This window comes from Eubalaena glacialis, chromosome 7, assembly GCF_028564815.1.
Source record: "Eubalaena glacialis isolate mEubGla1 chromosome 7, mEubGla1.1.hap2.+ XY, whole genome shotgun sequence".
NCBI lineage: Eukaryota > Metazoa > Chordata > Mammalia > Artiodactyla > Balaenidae > Eubalaena > Eubalaena glacialis.
Window position 1 is genome coordinate 40,453,424 of NC_083722.1, and position 18,448 is coordinate 40,471,871.

General features: G+C 39.8%; 1 protein-coding gene across 1 annotated transcript in view; it reads left to right on the plus strand.

Annotated features, from left to right (window-relative positions):
* Nucleotides 1-18,448, plus strand: part of NUDT3 (nudix hydrolase 3) — a 119,681-nt gene that overhangs the window by 60,408 nt on the left and 40,825 nt on the right. Inside the window, exon 2 of the mRNA XM_061196367.1 lies at nt 13,861-13,971. Coding sequence (XP_061052350.1) covers nt 13,861-13,971 — 111 coding nt within the window. The remainder of the gene's footprint in view (nt 1-13,860; nt 13,972-18,448) is intronic.

An 18,448-nucleotide genomic window follows, 5' to 3' on the forward strand; every position in this document is an offset into this window, starting at 1 on the left:
GTGCGCCTAGAGCCTGTGCTCCGCAACAAGAGAAGCCACCGCAATGAGAAGCCTGCGCACTGCAACGACGAGTAGCCCGCGCACTGTAACGACGAGTAGCCCACGCTCACCACAACTAGAGAAAGCCCGCGCGCAGCAACGAAGACCCAACACAGCCAAAAATAAATAAAATAAATAAATTTATTTAAAAAAAAAAAAAAGCTTAGTAACTTTAAATACGAAATGGAAATATCTGTATGACCTGTAATTTATCTTTCTTTTCAATTATTATTCGCTTTTATTATTTTCTTTCTAATAATACATGTTTCCTGTCTGTCATTGAAAAGCCTAAGAAACAATGACAACACGGTGGCAACCAGTACCTAAATTGAGGTCTCTAAGTATCATTTCCCACTAAAAGGAACCAAGACTCCTTAGAGAAACAGCTGAATTCAAATCTGGAGCAAGAAATACTTAAGATGACCCTGAGATATCTTACAGTGACAAAAAGCAAGAAAAGTATCTAAGATTAAAGATTTATGTCAAAAAGATATGCGATAGACAAGATTTGTAAAGTGTTACTGGTAGAATCTAGGTGGTAGGCACATGGGTTGTTACTGTACAATTCTTTGAACTTAGCTGTATGTTTGAAAATTTTTGTAATGAAGTACTAGAGAAAAAAGAGGACAGGAACCACCCTGAAGCAGCTCTTGCTAGTTAAAGATGAGAGCATCAAGAGATTAATGACTGCAGTTGGTTAAAACACATGAAATATAAAAATCTAGTTAATGATGCAACAGTAACAGTGTTTGGGGGTTGTTTGGGCACTGTCTCGTTATTCTGAAAATTAGTAAATAAGGAGGAAAAAAAATCAAGCATTTACCTTGCCTTTCCTATGTTTACCTGTAATCCGTCAGTAAAGGAAGTGTCTTATTTATAGAATTCAAGCTAATCAATAAATACAGAAGGGACAATAGAATTAGAAAATCGCCGCTTGCATTCCCTAATGAGATCATAGATGATAGACTACTGTCATTAATAGATGATAAAACCATTAAATGAAAGACAGGTGGTTTGCTCTGTAATGGACAGATCATGTGGCAACACTTTTAAAACCACAGTTGCATCTTCTCATCACCAAAAGTGATGTCAGATCTTATGTAACTCACTGGACAGCACTACAGGAAGTATGTAGCATGTTCAGTGAAGTTTTCTTGCCAAAACACCAAATCCGAAACTGACCAGGTTTCAAGTTCTAATGACCTGGGTACAGGAAATATGGGGGCTGGAGGAGCAGGTTGAATATTACCACAAGGGATGGCATTAGCAAATGTTGGAATGTGGGAAATACTGCAGGTTAAATGGTCTGTTTTCTTCAACAAATAAATGGCTTGAAAACAAAGGGCCAGGAGAGGGAACTGTTTTAGACTGAGGCTTGAGTCATATCAACCAAACGCAATGTATGGACCTAGTTTGGGTCTTCATTTAAATAAACCAGGTGTAAAATAACATTTTTGAAACAATCGGAGAAATTTGAATATGGCCTGTTCATTAGATGATTATAATAAATTGTTAATTTTGCTAGGTATAATAGTGACATTGTGGTATATTTTTTAAAAGCCCTTATCTGTTAGTGATACATAACTGAAGTATTTAGTGGTGAAATTTATTGATATCTGGGATTTGCTTTAAAATATTCTGAGAATGGGGAAGAGGTAAATAAAACACAATAGGCAAAACGTTAATAATTATTTAAGCTGAGTAATGAATACTTGGAGATTCATTATATTTTTCTCTACTTTTGTGTATGTTTGGAATTTTCTAAAATAAAGAACTTTTTAAAAATACCATGTGGTCATTAAAAAAAAAGAGGAGGCTCTTTGGTATGTAATGATGAAATGATTCCACAATTTATGTGAAAAAGTAAGGTGGAACTGTGTGTGATGAGTTACTATCTGGGTTAATAAAGAAGAAAGAAAATATTCAAGAAATTTTCATAAGGAGTGACTCTGGAGACGGACGTAGGAGAGAAGGCTCGCTTTTCAACTGTGTGTTCTTTTGTACTTTTTTTTAACATGTGCAGTGTGTACTATTGAAATAATAGATTCTAAAAAAAAGAGTGGAACTGGGAACTATAATTCTAGACACATACACCTGTGTGAATTTAGAATAATAGAATGTTAATGCTGGAAGGGTTTTAGAAATTATTTGGACTACTTCATTTGAAAGCTGAGAAAGCTGAAGTCTAGCTTTTTTTTTTTTTACAGTTGTGTGGCTGTTGGTGTAAGAGGCACACCCGTAACCCATGTCGCCTGACTGTCCTCCTCTAAAAAGTAGACAGCGTACAACTGTGGTTTAAACTTTGACATCTTATATTAGGTTGAAATGTGATTAATATGTTTGATGATACTTTGGGGACACAATACCTGCCTTTTTACAGTGTATTCCTATAGTCCTAGGACTGTGTGTGGGAAAATAATGTAGTTTATGGATGTCAGGAATGCTGTTCCTGTGGCTTTGTTTTAATGACCTGAAGAAACTTGAGCCTTCTAAATATTTCATTCACTCTGTTTGGCTTTCAGAAATTTCCTAGGGAATAATGCTTGGCATTCTTCTTGCTCAATTATAATAGTCCGAAATGCTTGTTCTAAAATATTCAAGCTATACACAAGGTTTTAAAGTGAAATGCCGCCTCCTCCTCAGTGCCACCAATTATACTGTACAGAGGCAACCACTGTTTCTTGGGTGAATGCTTTCAAATGGACGTTTAAATTGAGATTTTAGAAGTTCCCATAATATACGGAGAGTATAGGAAGCTTAACTTTTCCTGTAGTATCTCAAGCTGTTTTTTCCTTTCCCACCTGCTTCTCTCCTGTATTTCTCTCTCTTGAGAAATGGATATCTCTATCCACCTATTGACCCCAGTTAGAAGCCATAGCCTCTGCATCCCTTTCACGGCACCCTAATTTCTGGTTAATTAACCACTTCCTATCATTGCTGTCTCCTAAATATGACTTGAATCCACTTGCTGCTCCCCTTCTCCAGGGACGCGGATTACATCCAGCTCCCTTATCCTCTCTAACTGAACTCTGTCCCACCTCCCACCCATCACTCATTCAGCCTCCAGATTCAAGCTTCTGAAACACAAGTGAGATTGCCTTCTTCCTCCTCAAAAACCAAGGAGGATTCCCAGTTGCCTTCAGTTGCCATAACTCTTTGATGTACTTGTTATATGAACTTTTTATACTGGTCTCAGTTAATTTATCAGCCTCCTCTGTTGCCCTCTTCCTCCTTCCCATCATGTACCCTTCACCATATCAAACTACTTTAATTTCTCAGCATTCTCTGGATATAATATACTGTTTTCTGCATCTGTGGCTTTGTGATTACAGTGCCCCTTGCCTGGAACACCTCTCCTTTCTGGGCTCAGTAAATTTCTCCTCTAGGCCCAACTCACATGTTCCCTCTTGAGAAGTATTCTGGGACCCTCTCAGAATCTTCTTTCCTTCATAATAGTCCTTACCAACATGATGTTGTGGCTGCTTGGGCCCTTCATTAGATCAAGGGTTGGCAAACGTTTTCCATAAAGGACTAGATAGTAAATATTTTTGATCTCTGTGAGGACTACTCAACTTTGCCATTGAAGCTTGAAAGTAGCCGTAGACTGTAGGTAAATGAATGAGCATGGCTGTGTTTTAATAAACTTTATCTATGGACACTGAAATTTGAATTTCATATCAGCTCACATGTCACAATATTCTTCTTATGATTTTTTTCAACCTTTTGAAAATGTAAAAACCATTCTTAAGTCATGGGCCATACAGAAACAGGTGGTAGGCTAGATTTGACCCAGGGGCCATAGTTTGCCAGTCCGGGCATTAGAGGGTGGGCTGTTCAAGGGTAGGCTTTGTATATTTTTGTACATCACCCCCACCCCCACCCCCCATGCCTCAATTCATTTCTAAGCAAGTAATGACTGAATAGCATTTTTTTGTGGAATAAATGCTTAAGTAAAGAATCACTTGAAATATGTAGTTTCTTTTTTTTTTTCCAATTTTTTTTAACTTGAAGTATAGTTGATTTACAGTGTTGTGCCAGTCTCTGCTGTGCAGCAAAGTTACTCAGTTATACACATATATATATTCTTTTTTTATGTAGTTTCTAAACAAATGTGAAGACTAATGGAACTTCACATTGAGAATTACTAGTCATTTTTTATATTTATTAATAAACATTTTCAGAAAAGAAAGTGTTAAAAAGTTGCATAATATAGAGGAGCTCGTAGTGCCTCTCTATGTAGAAGACAGCTCTGGCCAGGAAAGATATAATAAGTAAGCAAATAGTCTCTGTTCACAGACGAGAATAGTGGAAAGTGCTCTAAATTCTTAATTTGAATCAGAGATTAGGTTAAAATACCTTCTCCATCCTTTCCTTGTACCTGGCCTGGAGAAAATCATGTCATGGCTTTTATCCAGTGGTGGCTAAGTTTTCAGAGGGTTTTTCATATGCTGCTAGCTACATCATGGATGTAACAGGCTCTCAGTCGTCTGGCTGTCAGTCAGGCCTATAGCCTGTGGTTTGAATCCTGGCTCAGTGCTATCCTTTCTATGTCCTTCACCACATCACCAAATCATCTAAGGCTTGGTTTCCTCATCAGTATAATGGCAAGAATTACATAATGCCTGGCTTGTATGATTGTTTGAAAATTAGGGATAGTATATTAAAAGTAGAACATGTAAAATAGCAGCACCTAGCACAAAGTGGGCACTGAATAAATACTACCTGCTGTTGTTTTTTGTTTCCCCCAGTATTAGTCGGTTTTTTTTGGTTGTCTTTTTTTTTTTTTGTCTTTTTTTTCATTATTTACAAGAATTGTGGGAGGGAGTTAAGGTTTACAGGAACAACTCAATCATTCCAGTAAGTTATGTTCAGACAGTGTGATCCAGCAACTTTAAGTCTTTGTTTTTATTTTTATATAACTTGCAAATACAGCCAAGTTTACTGGGTTTCTTTTCTTTTTCAAGATTTGTTTTTGATATGGACCATTTTTAGTCTTTATTGAATTTATTATAATATTGCTTCTGTTTCATGTTTTGGTTTTTTGGCCGTGAGGCATGTGGGATCTTAGCTCCCCGACCAGGGATTGAACCCTCACCCCCTGCACTGGAAGGTGAAGTCTTAACCACTGGACCGCCAGGGAAGTCCCTTTACTGGGTTTCTTTAGTCGTCTTTTTAGAAATTAAAAAAGTCATTGAATACCAGGTAATATAAAGTGCTATGTGTGGTTATCTTAACATTTGGACATGCATTTGGAAAGACAGGGCAGTACACTCAATCACATAGAACTCTAGCAGTATACTCCATACCCTGGGATATCTGTTCTTAAAATACCTTGTTCCTCCCAAAGTAAAAACTGTGCAGAATATCTGGTCATATCACAGTCTTTGTACTAGGCAGAGAATTTCCTCTTTTGTTAGATAAACAACCTGATTAGCTAGATAAAATGAAGGGATTTTGTAAACTGACTGTTTATGTCTACTTGTTCCTCCTTTTTAGCAGTATTCTGAGCTCCTGTGTAGGGAAAAAAAATAGCTAAAGGGTAAAATGGCTTTAAAACTCTAAGAACTGAAACTGCTATTGGTTGGCCCTGTGATAATTTATTGATTTAATTGATTTAATTTGAATAAGTTTTTTCACCTCATACTCAGCATTATTCATCTTTTAAGCATTTTATAGGGTCCTTGTGTCCAAGAACTTGTGGCAGCTGTTCTTTAAAACATTCTGTAAAAAAAAAATGGTAAATTTGGGGAATTCCCTGGCAGTCCAGTGGTTAGGACTCCACGCTTCCACTGCAAGGGACACGGGTTCGATCCCTGGTCGGAGAGCTAAGATCCCGCGAGCCAGAGAATGCAGCCAAAAAAAAAGGTAAATTTATCTGGAATCCGAACAAGTGCAGATAATTATTCACTATTATGGATCTTTTTTTTTTTAAGTAATTAATTTATTTTTTGGCTGCGTTGGGTCTTCATTGCTGAGCGTGGGCTTTCTCTAGTTGCGGCAAGCGGGGGCTACTCTTCGTTGCGGTGCACGGGCTTCTCTTGTTGTGGAGCATGGGCTCTAGGCACGCGGGCTCAGTAGCTGTGGTGCACGGGCTTAGTTGCTCCGCAACATGTAGGCTCTTCCCGGACCAGGGCTCGAACCCGTGTCCCCTGCATTGGCAGACGGATTCTTAACCACTGCGCCACCAGGGAAGTCTTCTTATTTTTAAGAAGGGACACATAAACGGTTAGAATGGGCTTAACTGTAAAAGCAGTTTGTAGGGCATGTCACAGATCTGATAGGGTGCAGCCCTTGTGCCATCTGGGCTACCAGCAGAGCTGTCTGGCAGTAATGGCATTGTTAAGGGGCTGTCGAATGCCGGGGGCATTGCGTTGTTGGAAATGAGATTATGTTAGGTGCATTACTGCCTGCAATTTTCTGGAAATTAGTAATGTGCCTAAGATATATAGCTTGCTAATCAGGATTTTCCATGTTGTAGATTATCACCATAGATAATTGATTTTTTAAGAAAAATATTTCAAGAACTTTAATTTGGAATACCTAGAATATATCTACCCCTACTATACTGTTGGCAGTGAGATTGGAAACTTGCTGGACACCACGGGGAGTGGAAGGTAAGTAGGGGGAATGGGGATAGCTCCTCCAGCTAGAGCTTTGCAAATGCACATTTTCTCCCTTGTGTTTGTCTCTTCCCCTCTTTTTAGTGCCTGTCCAACATTTATATGATTATCTACTAGAAATATCCGTTAGACATCTTACTGAACTCTCAAATTCATATGTTCAGAGGACAGCTTCCCTGTGGTTCCTTCCTCCCCCCACCCTTCCACATTCTCCTTGGAGGGCAGCTCCACAATTGGCCTGGCCTACATCCTGTCAGTCACCTGGTCCTGTGGACTCTTCCCTTCTGTATATCTGGAAATCTGTCCCTTCCTTCCAACTCCCACTTTTGTCCTCGTTCTTTCTCTGAATCAACTGCAGAAATGTATTTCTGCAGGTCTGCCCATATCCAGCCCAAGTCAGAGTGACCTTTCTAAAACCCAAATTGGGTTATGTCATTTCTTCTGACAACCTCAGTGACTTACCCATTGCCTTCAGGTTTCGATCCAAACTCTTTATAATTGGACCCCTGCCTTTTTGTTCAGCCTCCCTCATTAACCTTGTCTGTATGCTCTCTGCATTCCTTTTTTAAAGCAGTTTGTTCCCTCAGTCAATGGTCCATTCTTTCATTTGCTCATCAAACATTTATTGGCCACCTATATGGGTCAGGCACTATGCTTAAGTATGAGGCAATCAACGGAACCAGTCCTTAGACCTTTCACTGATCTTTCACACTCTTAATCAGGATCAACTAGGTTATAGTGCCGTAACATTTATCCTGAAATCTCACTGTTTGTTTTAACACAACAGAGTTTTATTACTTGTAATGATGCTTATCAGTCATGGGTTTTCAGAGGCTCGGCTCCACACAGGAACTCTCTTCCATTCAAGGGGTTCAGGCTTGTAGCTACACCAGCTGGAACTCACAGTGTTCTTGGGCACTGTGACAGAGGAGGAAGGAGACTGGATGGGCTTCTCCCTGTCTCAGCCCAAAAGTGACACGTGTCCCTTCTGCTCATATTTCATTACGCAAAACTAGTCAAATGGTCCCACCTAACAGCAAGGGGAGGCTGGGTACCGTAGGCAAGAACATGAAATATCTAGTGAGCATTATGGTCTGTAGCACAGTCACTGAAATATAATCGGTCACCTGACTTCTTCTCGGTCTCATCCATTGAACTTTATTTATTTATTGGCTGCGTTGGGTCTTCGTTGCTGCGCGCAGGCTCTCTCTAGTTGTGGTGAGCAGGGGCTATTCTTTGTTGTGGTGCGCGGACTTCTCATTGCAGTGGCTTCTCTTGTTGGGGAGCACGGGCTCTAGGCGCGCGGGCTTCCGTAGTTGCAGCATGCGGGCTCAGTAGTTGTGGCTCACGGGCTCTAGAGCGCAGCCTCAGTAGTTGTGGCACACGGGCTTAGTTGCTCCACGGCATGTGGGATCTTCCTGGACCAGAGATCGAACCCATGTCCCCTGCATTGGCAGGCGGATTCTTAACCACTGCGCCACCAGGGAAGTCCCTCATCCATTGAACTTTAAATTTCTCGAGAGCTGAGGCTGTATCTGCCTTGCTTTGTATCCTAAGCACAGGGCCATACAGTAGGCTTCTGATGATTTTTTGTTGAATGAGTGTCCTTGAACTTGGATTCAACTCAAGTCTCTTCCTTTAAGAAACCTTCCCTTACCATCCCTCTACCACCTCCCTGCCAACCTGGGTTAGGTGTCTCTTTCCAATGTCACTGTGGTATCCTGTGCATACTTCAACCATAGCACTCCTCACCCTGTTTTAGTACTCTTTTTTTTTTTTTTTCTCCTCTGTCCACTAGTTAATCAGTTTCTCTAGGTCAGGGACTATGGCTTTCTTTTATATTCTTTTGAAAATTTGTATTAAACAATTTTAAAGCAATTTTTTAAAACCTAAAAAATAAAACATTGGGCTTCCCTAGTGGTGTAGTGGTTAAGAATCCACCTGCCGATGCAGGGGACGCTGGTTCGAGCCCTGGTCTGGGAAGATCCCACATGCCGCAGAGCAACTAAGCCCGCAAGCCACAACTACTGAAGCCTGTGAGCCTAGAGCCTGTGCTCTGCAACAAGAGAAGCCACCGCAACGAGAAACCCACGCACTGCAACGAAGAGTAGCCCCTGCTCGCCACAACTAGAGAGAAGCCCGTGCACAGCAACAAAGACCCAACAAAGCCTGATTAATTAATTAATTAATTAAAAAATTACTGAGAATTCCCTGGCGGTCCAGTAGTTATGACTCGGTGCTTTCACTGCAGTGGCCTGGGTTCAGTCCCTGGTCGGGGAACTAAGATCCCGCAAGCTGTGTGCTGCGGGCAAAAAAAAGAAAAAGAAAAAAGAAATAAAACATTACTGTTTTAGCTGAACCCCTTTATGTAATTCTCCCTACATTTCTTTATTTTTTCACTACACCCTTGTCCCTAATGAATATAATGATTTTTCTGTGTCCATGAGGATACTAAGTTGTCCCAGGAGGACCACCTGTGTCATGAATCCAAGAGTTCATATATGGATGGGTGTGTTCTGTGGGTTCGTTTATCCATCTCTGCAGGGATATCACCTATCTTGATGAAAAGAGCTTCACAAAAGGTCTGATACACTTGGTTGGCTAGTCCCCAGTTTGATCTGCCTCAAAATTGCAGAAGTTCTAACCTCTGCATCTCCTGTTCCTGGCTCATTGTAATGCCTAATGAATATTTGTTGAATAAATGACAAATTTTTTTTTTCTTAATGTGTCATTTTCAGAATCTCTTAGGAGCTTTGCCATTTATTTCTTTTTAGATAATTTGTATTTAAAAATCAAGCTTCAGAATAAGAATTTACTGACCAGAACACCACTTACTGTTTTATAAGGTAGGAGGGAGTAAACCCTCTGGCTAAAATAAAGAATATTTTGATTTGGTTTTTGCAGTAAATTTTCAATGGATTGTCAAGGAAACTTACTGAGGATAAGAACTATTTGCTGGTAATAGTGTTTGCTTTGAAGTATGACTACAAAGTAATGCAGCTCGCTTCCTCCAGCTGCAGTGTTATATGTAGTCTTACCTCATATAGTCATGCTTTGAATATACAAAGCAATAACACTGGCTAGATTTACTCATTAATATTTCACATTTACTGATATTTAGAAATTAAATTATACTCCGTGGTACAAGTTTTCTTTTCTCTGCTTTAGCTTTGAGACGTCCCTTTAAAGGTCTTTCATTTGGACTATAACCTAATTGGATGGCCCTAGTCAGCCTTTGAAGCAAATGCTTAGGTTTAGAATGGCTGGTAAACACTTTGCCAAGAAGTGGGAAATCTCTAGGAAGAAAGACTACATGTTGTTACTTATATAACAAATCAGTGAAGGATTAACCCATTTTTCTACTTTTTTTTCTTGAATCTCCCTTACAGATTAGATAGATATGACTTAAATGCCATTGTCTAGAGAGTCTTTGGAGGACTTTTTAAAAACTTTTTGGCTTGAATTAACAAAGATGATTATATTTGGGTTTATTTTTCTGTTGATAAGGAATTTTTGAAAATGTAAGATAGGCCACAGTTATCGAGGAGAATGGGTATGGCAGTGATCCCCTTTTTCTTTTATGGAAATGATTTAATATAGTAAAACTAAGGGTAACCTGAGAGGCCACTCCTCTGGAGTGTAGGCTCTGAAGAAGATAGTGATGGCACTGACTACTTTAGCTTTTAAAAAATTACTGTGATCTTAAAACTAGTTTTATTTTATTGAGCTGAAGTTCACATAACATTAACCATTTTAAAGTAAGTCCGTGGCATTTAGCAACCACCACTTATGTCTAGTTTCAAAACATTTTCATCATTCCAAAATAAAACCTGTATCCATTAAGCAGTTACTCCCTATTCTTCCCTTCCTCCAGTCCCTGGCAACCACCAATCTCCTTTCTGTCTCTATGGATTTACCTATTCTGCATATTTTATATAAGTGGAATTATACAATATGTGTCTTTTTGAGTCTGGCTTTCACTTACCATAATGTTCTCAAGTGTAACATTTATGTTCCTTTTTATGGCTGAAAACTAATCCTTGTATGTATGTGCCATGTTTTGTTTATCCATTCATCTGTTGTTGGACATTTGAATTATTTGTGCTTTTTGGTTATTGTGAATAATGCTGCTAGGAGCATTTGTGTCCAAGTGTTAGGGTACCCGTTTTCAATTCTTTGGGGTATGGCGTATACCTGGGAGTGGACTTGCTAGATCATATGGTAATTTTATGTTTAACTTTTTGAGGAACAGCCTAACTTCCACAGTGCCTAAACTATTTTACATTCCTACCAGCAGTGTATGAAGGTTCCTGTTTCTCTACATCCTTGTCAGTACTTATTATTTAAAAAATTGTAACCATTCTAGTGGATGTTAAGTGGTATCTCGTGGTGGTTTTACTTTGTACTTCTCTAGTGACTAATGGTGTTGATCATCTTTTCATGTGCCTGTTGGCTATTTGTATATCTTCTTTGGAGAAATGCTGTTTGTCATTTTGTCCTTGAGTTGTACGAGTTCTTTATATATTTTGGATACTGGACCCTTATCAGATGATTTGCAAATATTTTCTTCCATTCTGTAGGTTGTCTTTTCACATCCTTGATAATGTCCTTCGATGCACAGGAGTTTTTAATTTTGATGAAGTCTAATTTATCAAAAATTTTTTGGTTTTGTTTCTCAGGCTTTTGTTGTCATGTCTGAGAATTTGGCCTATGTTACCAAATCCAGGGTCATTAAGATTTACCCCTGTTTATAGTTTTAGCTCTTACGTTTAGGTTGTTGGTCCACTATGAGTTAATTTTTGTATATGGCATGAAGTAGGAGTCCAACAAAGACTCTTATTTAAAAGCATAATTTCATGAAACCTCCACATAAAAAATTAATTATTTGGCCGCACCTCTTGGCTTGCGGGCTCTTAGTTCCTCAGCCAGGGATTGAACCCAGGCCACTGCAGTGAAAGTGCCGAGTCCTAACCACTGGACCGCCAGGGAATTCCCTCACATACTACTTTTAATATCCCTTGATTAAATATATATACACACCAACCTAAAACTACTGTGGATTTTATATTATTTTAAGCTATTCCATGTTGTATTAATCAAAGCAGAGTTTATATATATATATTTTAAATAGTGCTTGTAAGTTTAAGACATTATTTTCTCAGTCCATGGGCTATATATTGGTGACTGTATATGGATTCATGGATTTCCTTCTTATATCTTGTGGTCCCCCTAAGTCTGCAGATCATAGATTTTGTAGAAGAGCATCAGGAGAATCTATCATGGCAAGAAGAAAAGGGATTAAAGATGAAGAAAAAGGTAGAATTTCCAAGGGCTCATAGTTGCAGAGACCTTAAGTGGGAGAGAGAATACTGGAAGGTAGGTAACTGGAAGTTAGTGGGTGGGATCTGTGAGCGCCAGAGAGCAAGGAGTGATTTCTTTCAGGCAACAAAGATGACTGCAGAGTAGAAGTTAAGTGCTGGGGAGTGGAGGGGTGGGTGGGGAATACGGTTTGGAGTAGGGCCTGAGGCCCAAAAGACATCATCAGAAAGTGATTGTTTAGGGAGCAATTGAGGATTCCTTTAGTTTTGGAAATAATGCCAACCCAATGCTACCTCCAAACGAGGAGTAAAGCTAACTTTATTTAGCATCTGACCTAGAGAGGGTTAAGGAAAGGAAACTAGGCAAATTCTAGATTTTATTTCAACCATGACTCCAATACTGGTTAAGTTTGAATTAGTAACCTATATTCTGTATCAATATTTTGTGTTTGTTTGGTTTCTTTTCATTTCTTTTTTTAAAATTAATTTTATTGCAGTGTAGTTGCTTTACAGTGTTGTGTTAATTTCTGCTGTACAGCAAAGTGACTCAGTTATATATATATTCTTTTTCATATTCTTTTTCATTATGGTTTATCACGTGATATTGAATATAGTTCCCTGTGCTATACAGTACGACCTTGTTGTTTATCCATCCTATATATACTAGTTTGCATCTGCTAGTCCCAAACTCCCAATCCTTCCCTCTGCCACTGCTCCCCCCCACCCCGCCCTTGGCAACCACAAGTCTGTTCTCTCTGTCTGTGAGTCTGTTTCTGTTTCATAGATATGTTCATTTGTGTCGTATTTTAGATTCCACATGTAGGTGATATCATATGGTATTTGTCTTTCTTTCTGACTTACTTCGCTAAGTATGATAATCTCTAGGTCCATCCATGTTGCTGCAAATAGCATTATTTCATTCTTTTTTACGGCTGAGTAGTATTCCATTGTATATATATGTACCACTTCTTCTTTATCCATTCATCTGTTGATGGACATTTAGATTGTTTCCTTGTTTTGGCTATTGCAAATAGTGCTGCGGTGAACATAGGGGTGCATGTATCTTTTTAGTTTTGTCTGGGTATATGTCCAGGAGTGGGATTGCTGGATCATATGGCAACACTATTTTTAGTTTTTTGAGGAACCTCCATACTGTTTTCCATAGTGGCTGCACCAATTTACATTCCCACCAACAGTTTAAGAGGGTTCCCTTTTCTCCACATCCTCTCCAGCATTTATTATTTGTAGACATTTTAATGATGGCCATTAAATGTCATTTCTTGATAAAGTTTCCTAGTAAAAGAATTCCAGTTTTATCTCAGCTGAAAGGATGACAAAAAGAAATCTTTCTAGTCCTCATGTTGGTGGGAGAGCTAGGTTCTCAGCGCATACTTAGAGCTTAGGGTGATGTGTAGTATCGGCCTATGGCCATCTGATGGAGCAGGAACTGGGGCACACAGGAGTGAGAACCTTGGAGGGAAAGTTGGGACTGTGGTGCCAACTAGGGCCAAGGCCAGCTCTTCATAGCACTCACAGGCTCATCAGTGACAATCTTTGTTTTTTGTGTTTTTTTGAGTGTCTTTGTCAGCTGTGTGTTCAAAGGGCTTTAGAGAAATGAACAAAGGAGAGGATAGATTGGACAACTGAGTGAAAGTCTGAGGGGGGAACACATAATGGCCACTGGTTCAGATGCCCTTCTGCTTTTACTAGGCAGATTGTCTGCTTTTTCATACAGAAATGAAAGCTACTTTTCAAGAAGTGATTTGGAGAGGTATCAACAAAGAATGGATCTTAGGTATTTTTTTGTGGTGTTTAAACTCTGAATTTGTATGAATGTGTCTTTTTGAGTTTTTAACTACCCATGTGACCTCTGTGACTTTCAGGTGCTACTCGTGAGCAGTAGTCGCCATCCAGACCGATGGATTGTCCCTGGAGGAGGCATGGAGCCCGAGGAGGAGCCAAGTGTGGCAGCAGTCCGTGAAGTCTGTGAGGAGGTATGCACTGTGAACAAAGGGCACGACTGTACCTTGTCATCATGAACCTGTCATGTCTGTGTAGTTCTTTAATTTATCACCACTCACTGAATGAACAGACTCATGATCACAGAAAGAAAGCACTTAGCAGTTACCACATGCCTCCTTGATTCAAGGGGCAATCAGGTTGTGACATGGTGATGTTTATCAGGCACTCTGTGCAAGGGGAGGGCTCATAGTAGTGACCGTATGTGATTATACCAGACAGTCCCTTGTGATTTCCTATGGATCTCTTCCCACACTGCCTCTGTTACCTGTGGCAGAAGATCAGGAATCAAATAGTTCATCAGCCCTAAGAAATAAGAGGAGTAAGCAGTATTGGTATTAATGGCTTATTCTCATTAACCTTTGGGTGAGGAGGAGGCAGCCCTTGTTCTCCTATGCTCCCTGGGTCCTGGCAATAGAGCAGTGGCTAAAGCAATAGTTCTGTTAGCCAGAAGTTGTTAATGGTGCACCTTGAGAGACAATAGTATCTTCTTTTTTATTTGGTCACATGATATTCAACATATATGTATTGAGTTCTTGGGCCATTCCCAGTATATCTTACTAGATACTCTAGAATAAACAGTCAGAAGTCAAATCTTGGTTCCCTTACTTCAAGGGCTTACAATTTTGTTGGGGAAACTGAGAAACAAGTTGCAATTCAAAACCAGGAGGAAGGAACTAATGTTTCTCCATAGCCTCTTGTGGCAATACCATACTCTGCTCTGCTTATGCTAATCTCGTTTAGGAGTCCTAACTCAGTGGTGTAAGTTTTACCACCCCCATTTACTTGCCTTGGCTACATAGTGCTTTTTAGATCCATTTCCTTGTTCCAGAAGGGACTTAAGACTGATTCTAAGGACATAAAGTAGAGCTTAGAAAAAGTCTAAATTCTGCATTTCTTTTGGGTCAAGCCCTTGCTGAAGTCTTCTTAGACTAATTTTACTTAGGAATACCCAAGGAATTCTTTCCTTGCTCTGAAGTCCTGCAAACTTATGATGACTCGTGCCACTCTCATTTTATCATATATCTGGATATCTATAACTAGATTGTAACCTCTGAGGACAAAGATTATATTTCCTATTTTAAATCCTCCCTTCTTGTGCCTAGTACACAGCTGGGTGAATAGAAAGTAATTAACACATGCTTCTATGACAGATGGAACATAAAAGTCCTGAAGAAATACCCCAATTGGAAATTATCAGAGTTCTTTCTGGAGGATCTCAAAGGTTTGACTATTCAAATAAGTGTGGTAGGGCCAATTGGTGGACCTAAGCTACATAATTTTCATTTCAATCCAGTTGGCTTCTGTGAGTTCGGAGGCACCTAAGGCAAAAGTGATGTTTGACAGAGTTATTGCAGCTCTGTGGATTCAGACAGGTTGTTGGAAGACCTGAAATAGACTGATGGTTCTAGAATAGAGAGGAAGGAAAAAATTCAGAGACCTTGGGCAAAACTTGCTACCTGGTTTAGAAGTTTTGGGGGAAGTGTGACAGCTTTACCTCTGTAGGGCACATTTGGATTTGGCATCTGTCTCAGGAAAACTTATACCCGTTGTTGTTACTATCGTTTCATTGAGTGCTACAGTCGAATTGTCCTTGGCTTATATAAGTGCAACTAAGATGTAGAAAACTAGATGATTGCAATAGGAAGTACGGTGAGGGAGTTGAAAAGGATATAGGGTTACCCTTTTGTTTCCTGGAAATTACAACCATCCTTCAGTAGGTAAAAGGGGGAATAGAGTGGAGAATAAAGTGGAGTTGGGACATGAGAAGGTGAACAGTGCAGCACAGATAATTAAAGTATACTTTTCATATGGTCAATATCTTACCTACCTCCTGTCTTAAAGGGAATCCCAAGCTTGAAATTAAACCCTGCCTGCCATTCTCAGCCCTGAAGAATCCTGCCTGACTTTGAGCAAATTTTTTACTCTCCAGTCAAGAGTCATACCATACCCTGTTCTTTATTCCAGCATTATTGAGAGGATAAAGAATAAGGTACCAAATAAACCAAATATTCGTACAAACAGTATAAATTAGAGAAATGTGTCATTATAAAGACAAACATTTCCGTGGCTTACATCAAAATAAAATGGAGGGGGTGGCTTTTCTAATTCCACGTCTATCAACAGAGAATAAGACTTGAATCAGAGAGGATGTAGGTAGATGTTTTTTATTGTCCTTGAAGGATAGCTTTTGGAAGCAGAAACCACTATTCAGGGGTTTATTTAGTTTTCAAAATGTTATGACTTTTTAAAAGCACACATTCAAAAACTTTGTTCTTTCCTGATGCTTGCAGATCTGATTGCTATATTTATAAGCATAGGAGATTTTTAAGGGGCCTTTGGATAATGTCATTTTTAAGGGACCTTTGGATAATGCCTAGGCCAGTTCATTGAAGACTTTTAGATGTTTCAAATTACATTTATAAATTTAATTAATTTTATTGCTTTTTAAAGAATGTCAGTTGTCTGACTTTTAAAAAATGAAAATCTTATGAGGCTCTTCAGCAAAAAGTCCTGTGAATGTCATGTATTAAACTTATAAATAAGATGAATATTAAATATTCCCATAATGTATATAAACTTACTAAGATTTTCAACTTAAAATCACAAGTCAGAAATAAGTTATTCAGTCATACTTTCAAAGTCGAGGTTACCATCTAATAGGCCAAATTCTTTTAAACATTACAAAATCATAAAATATGTCTGGTCTCCTTCACCTTTCCTGTTAAATGAGGCCAGGACTCAGGGGTGGCCTGTTAGGAAAGGCCGATCCAGTTTACTGCAGCTCGGTCAAGACTGTAACTTCACAAGGCTGACTAGCGGTCATGGAATCCACGTGGGTGGTGATGGGTACTGAGTAAGCCATCTGTAGTATCTGGCACACTAGGCTAACTTTGTGCTTCACCCTGAAGGTCTCTTCCTCCATGTAGTCTTCATGATTCCTCCCTGCAGACTTGTTCTCCGTATGTGTTTCCATTGCAGTCTGTACTTCTAGCATCGTATTTATCATGTCTTATTCATATCGCTTGTCTAGTTGTCTTCTGTGCTAGACTTTACACTCTGTGTAGCCAGGTACCATTCTTTCTTGCTCACTGTTGAATCCCCAGTGCTTAACACATAACAAGTGCTGAACAAAATAAGTGTTGCAGTTTTTGGCGTGACCGCTAGAGCAGCCACATAAATGCAGTTGAGGTAGGCCCTTTTGGGTTGTCAGGAGTAGACATAACATCTACAGGTCCCTCAGTTAATTGAGGGAGAAGAATATGGCAGTATCACAGCAGCTGCCCAGCCAGGCTGTGCAGAACTGGAAACTTAGGTCACAGAGCACAGGCAGGCGTTGGTCGCAGTGGGTAGATGGATGGTGGGAACGCACTGTAGCTCAAGAGCCTGGTCACCATACCAGAGGCCCAGCCCCTCTTTTCCACTGTGGAGCGCTGCCTTTGTAATGTCTTCTTAGCCTCCCGGCTTCTGCTTACCACTTTTTTTTTTTTTAATTTATATTATTTATTTATTTTTGGCTGCATTGGGTCTTCATTGCTGCACGCGGGCTTTCTCTAGTTGCAGCGAGCGGGGGCTACTCTTCATTGTGGTGCACGGGCTTCTCATTGCGGTGGCTTCTCTTGTTGCGGAGCACGGGCTCTAGGTGCGAGAGCTCGGTAGTTGTGGCACATAGGCTCTAGAGCACAGGCTTAGTAGTTGTAGCACGTGGGCTCAGTAGTTGTGGCTCGCGGGCTTAGTTGCTCCGCGGCATGTGGGATCTTCCCGGACCAGGGCTCGAACCTGTGTCCCCTGCATTGGCAGGCGGATTCTCAACCACTGCGCCACCAGGGAAGTCCCAGCTTACCACTTTTTGTTTGGTGTTTTTCCTCCCTTGTGCGTCAGTAACCTGTCTGTTGACTCACTCTGTCTGTGTATCTCACATTCAGCCTTCCTAAGAGGGGACTTGATTGGTTTTGCCTACTTACAACCTTCAGAGCTGCCAGGCCACATCAGTTTCTAGCCATTTTGAAGATGTCTGCTTTACCTTTGCATCAGTTGCTGATTTCTTATTCCTCTAACTGAGCTCAGAGTGCCAAGGTCATGTGCTATAAAACATGACAGCCTGTGCTTAAGTACTGCCTGCAGCAGCTGTACCAATGGTGCTGTGTATGTAGTAAAAAGATATTTAATAACACAGGAAAATATTTGCAGCACATTCCTAAGTGATCAAAGCAGGTTATGAAACAGTATTTATGATAGAAAACCATTTAGTGGGGAAGAAATATGTGTGTCTATTTGTACAGAAAGAACAGATAACACTACTTGTACACTTACTATGTGCCAAGCTGTGTTTAAGGGTTTTGCATATGTCGCCTCATTTCCTCACCAGATCCAATGAGGTAGGAACTGTTATTATCTACATTTTATGGGTTGAGATTCAATGAGATCAAGTAATTTGTCCTGGCACGCCAG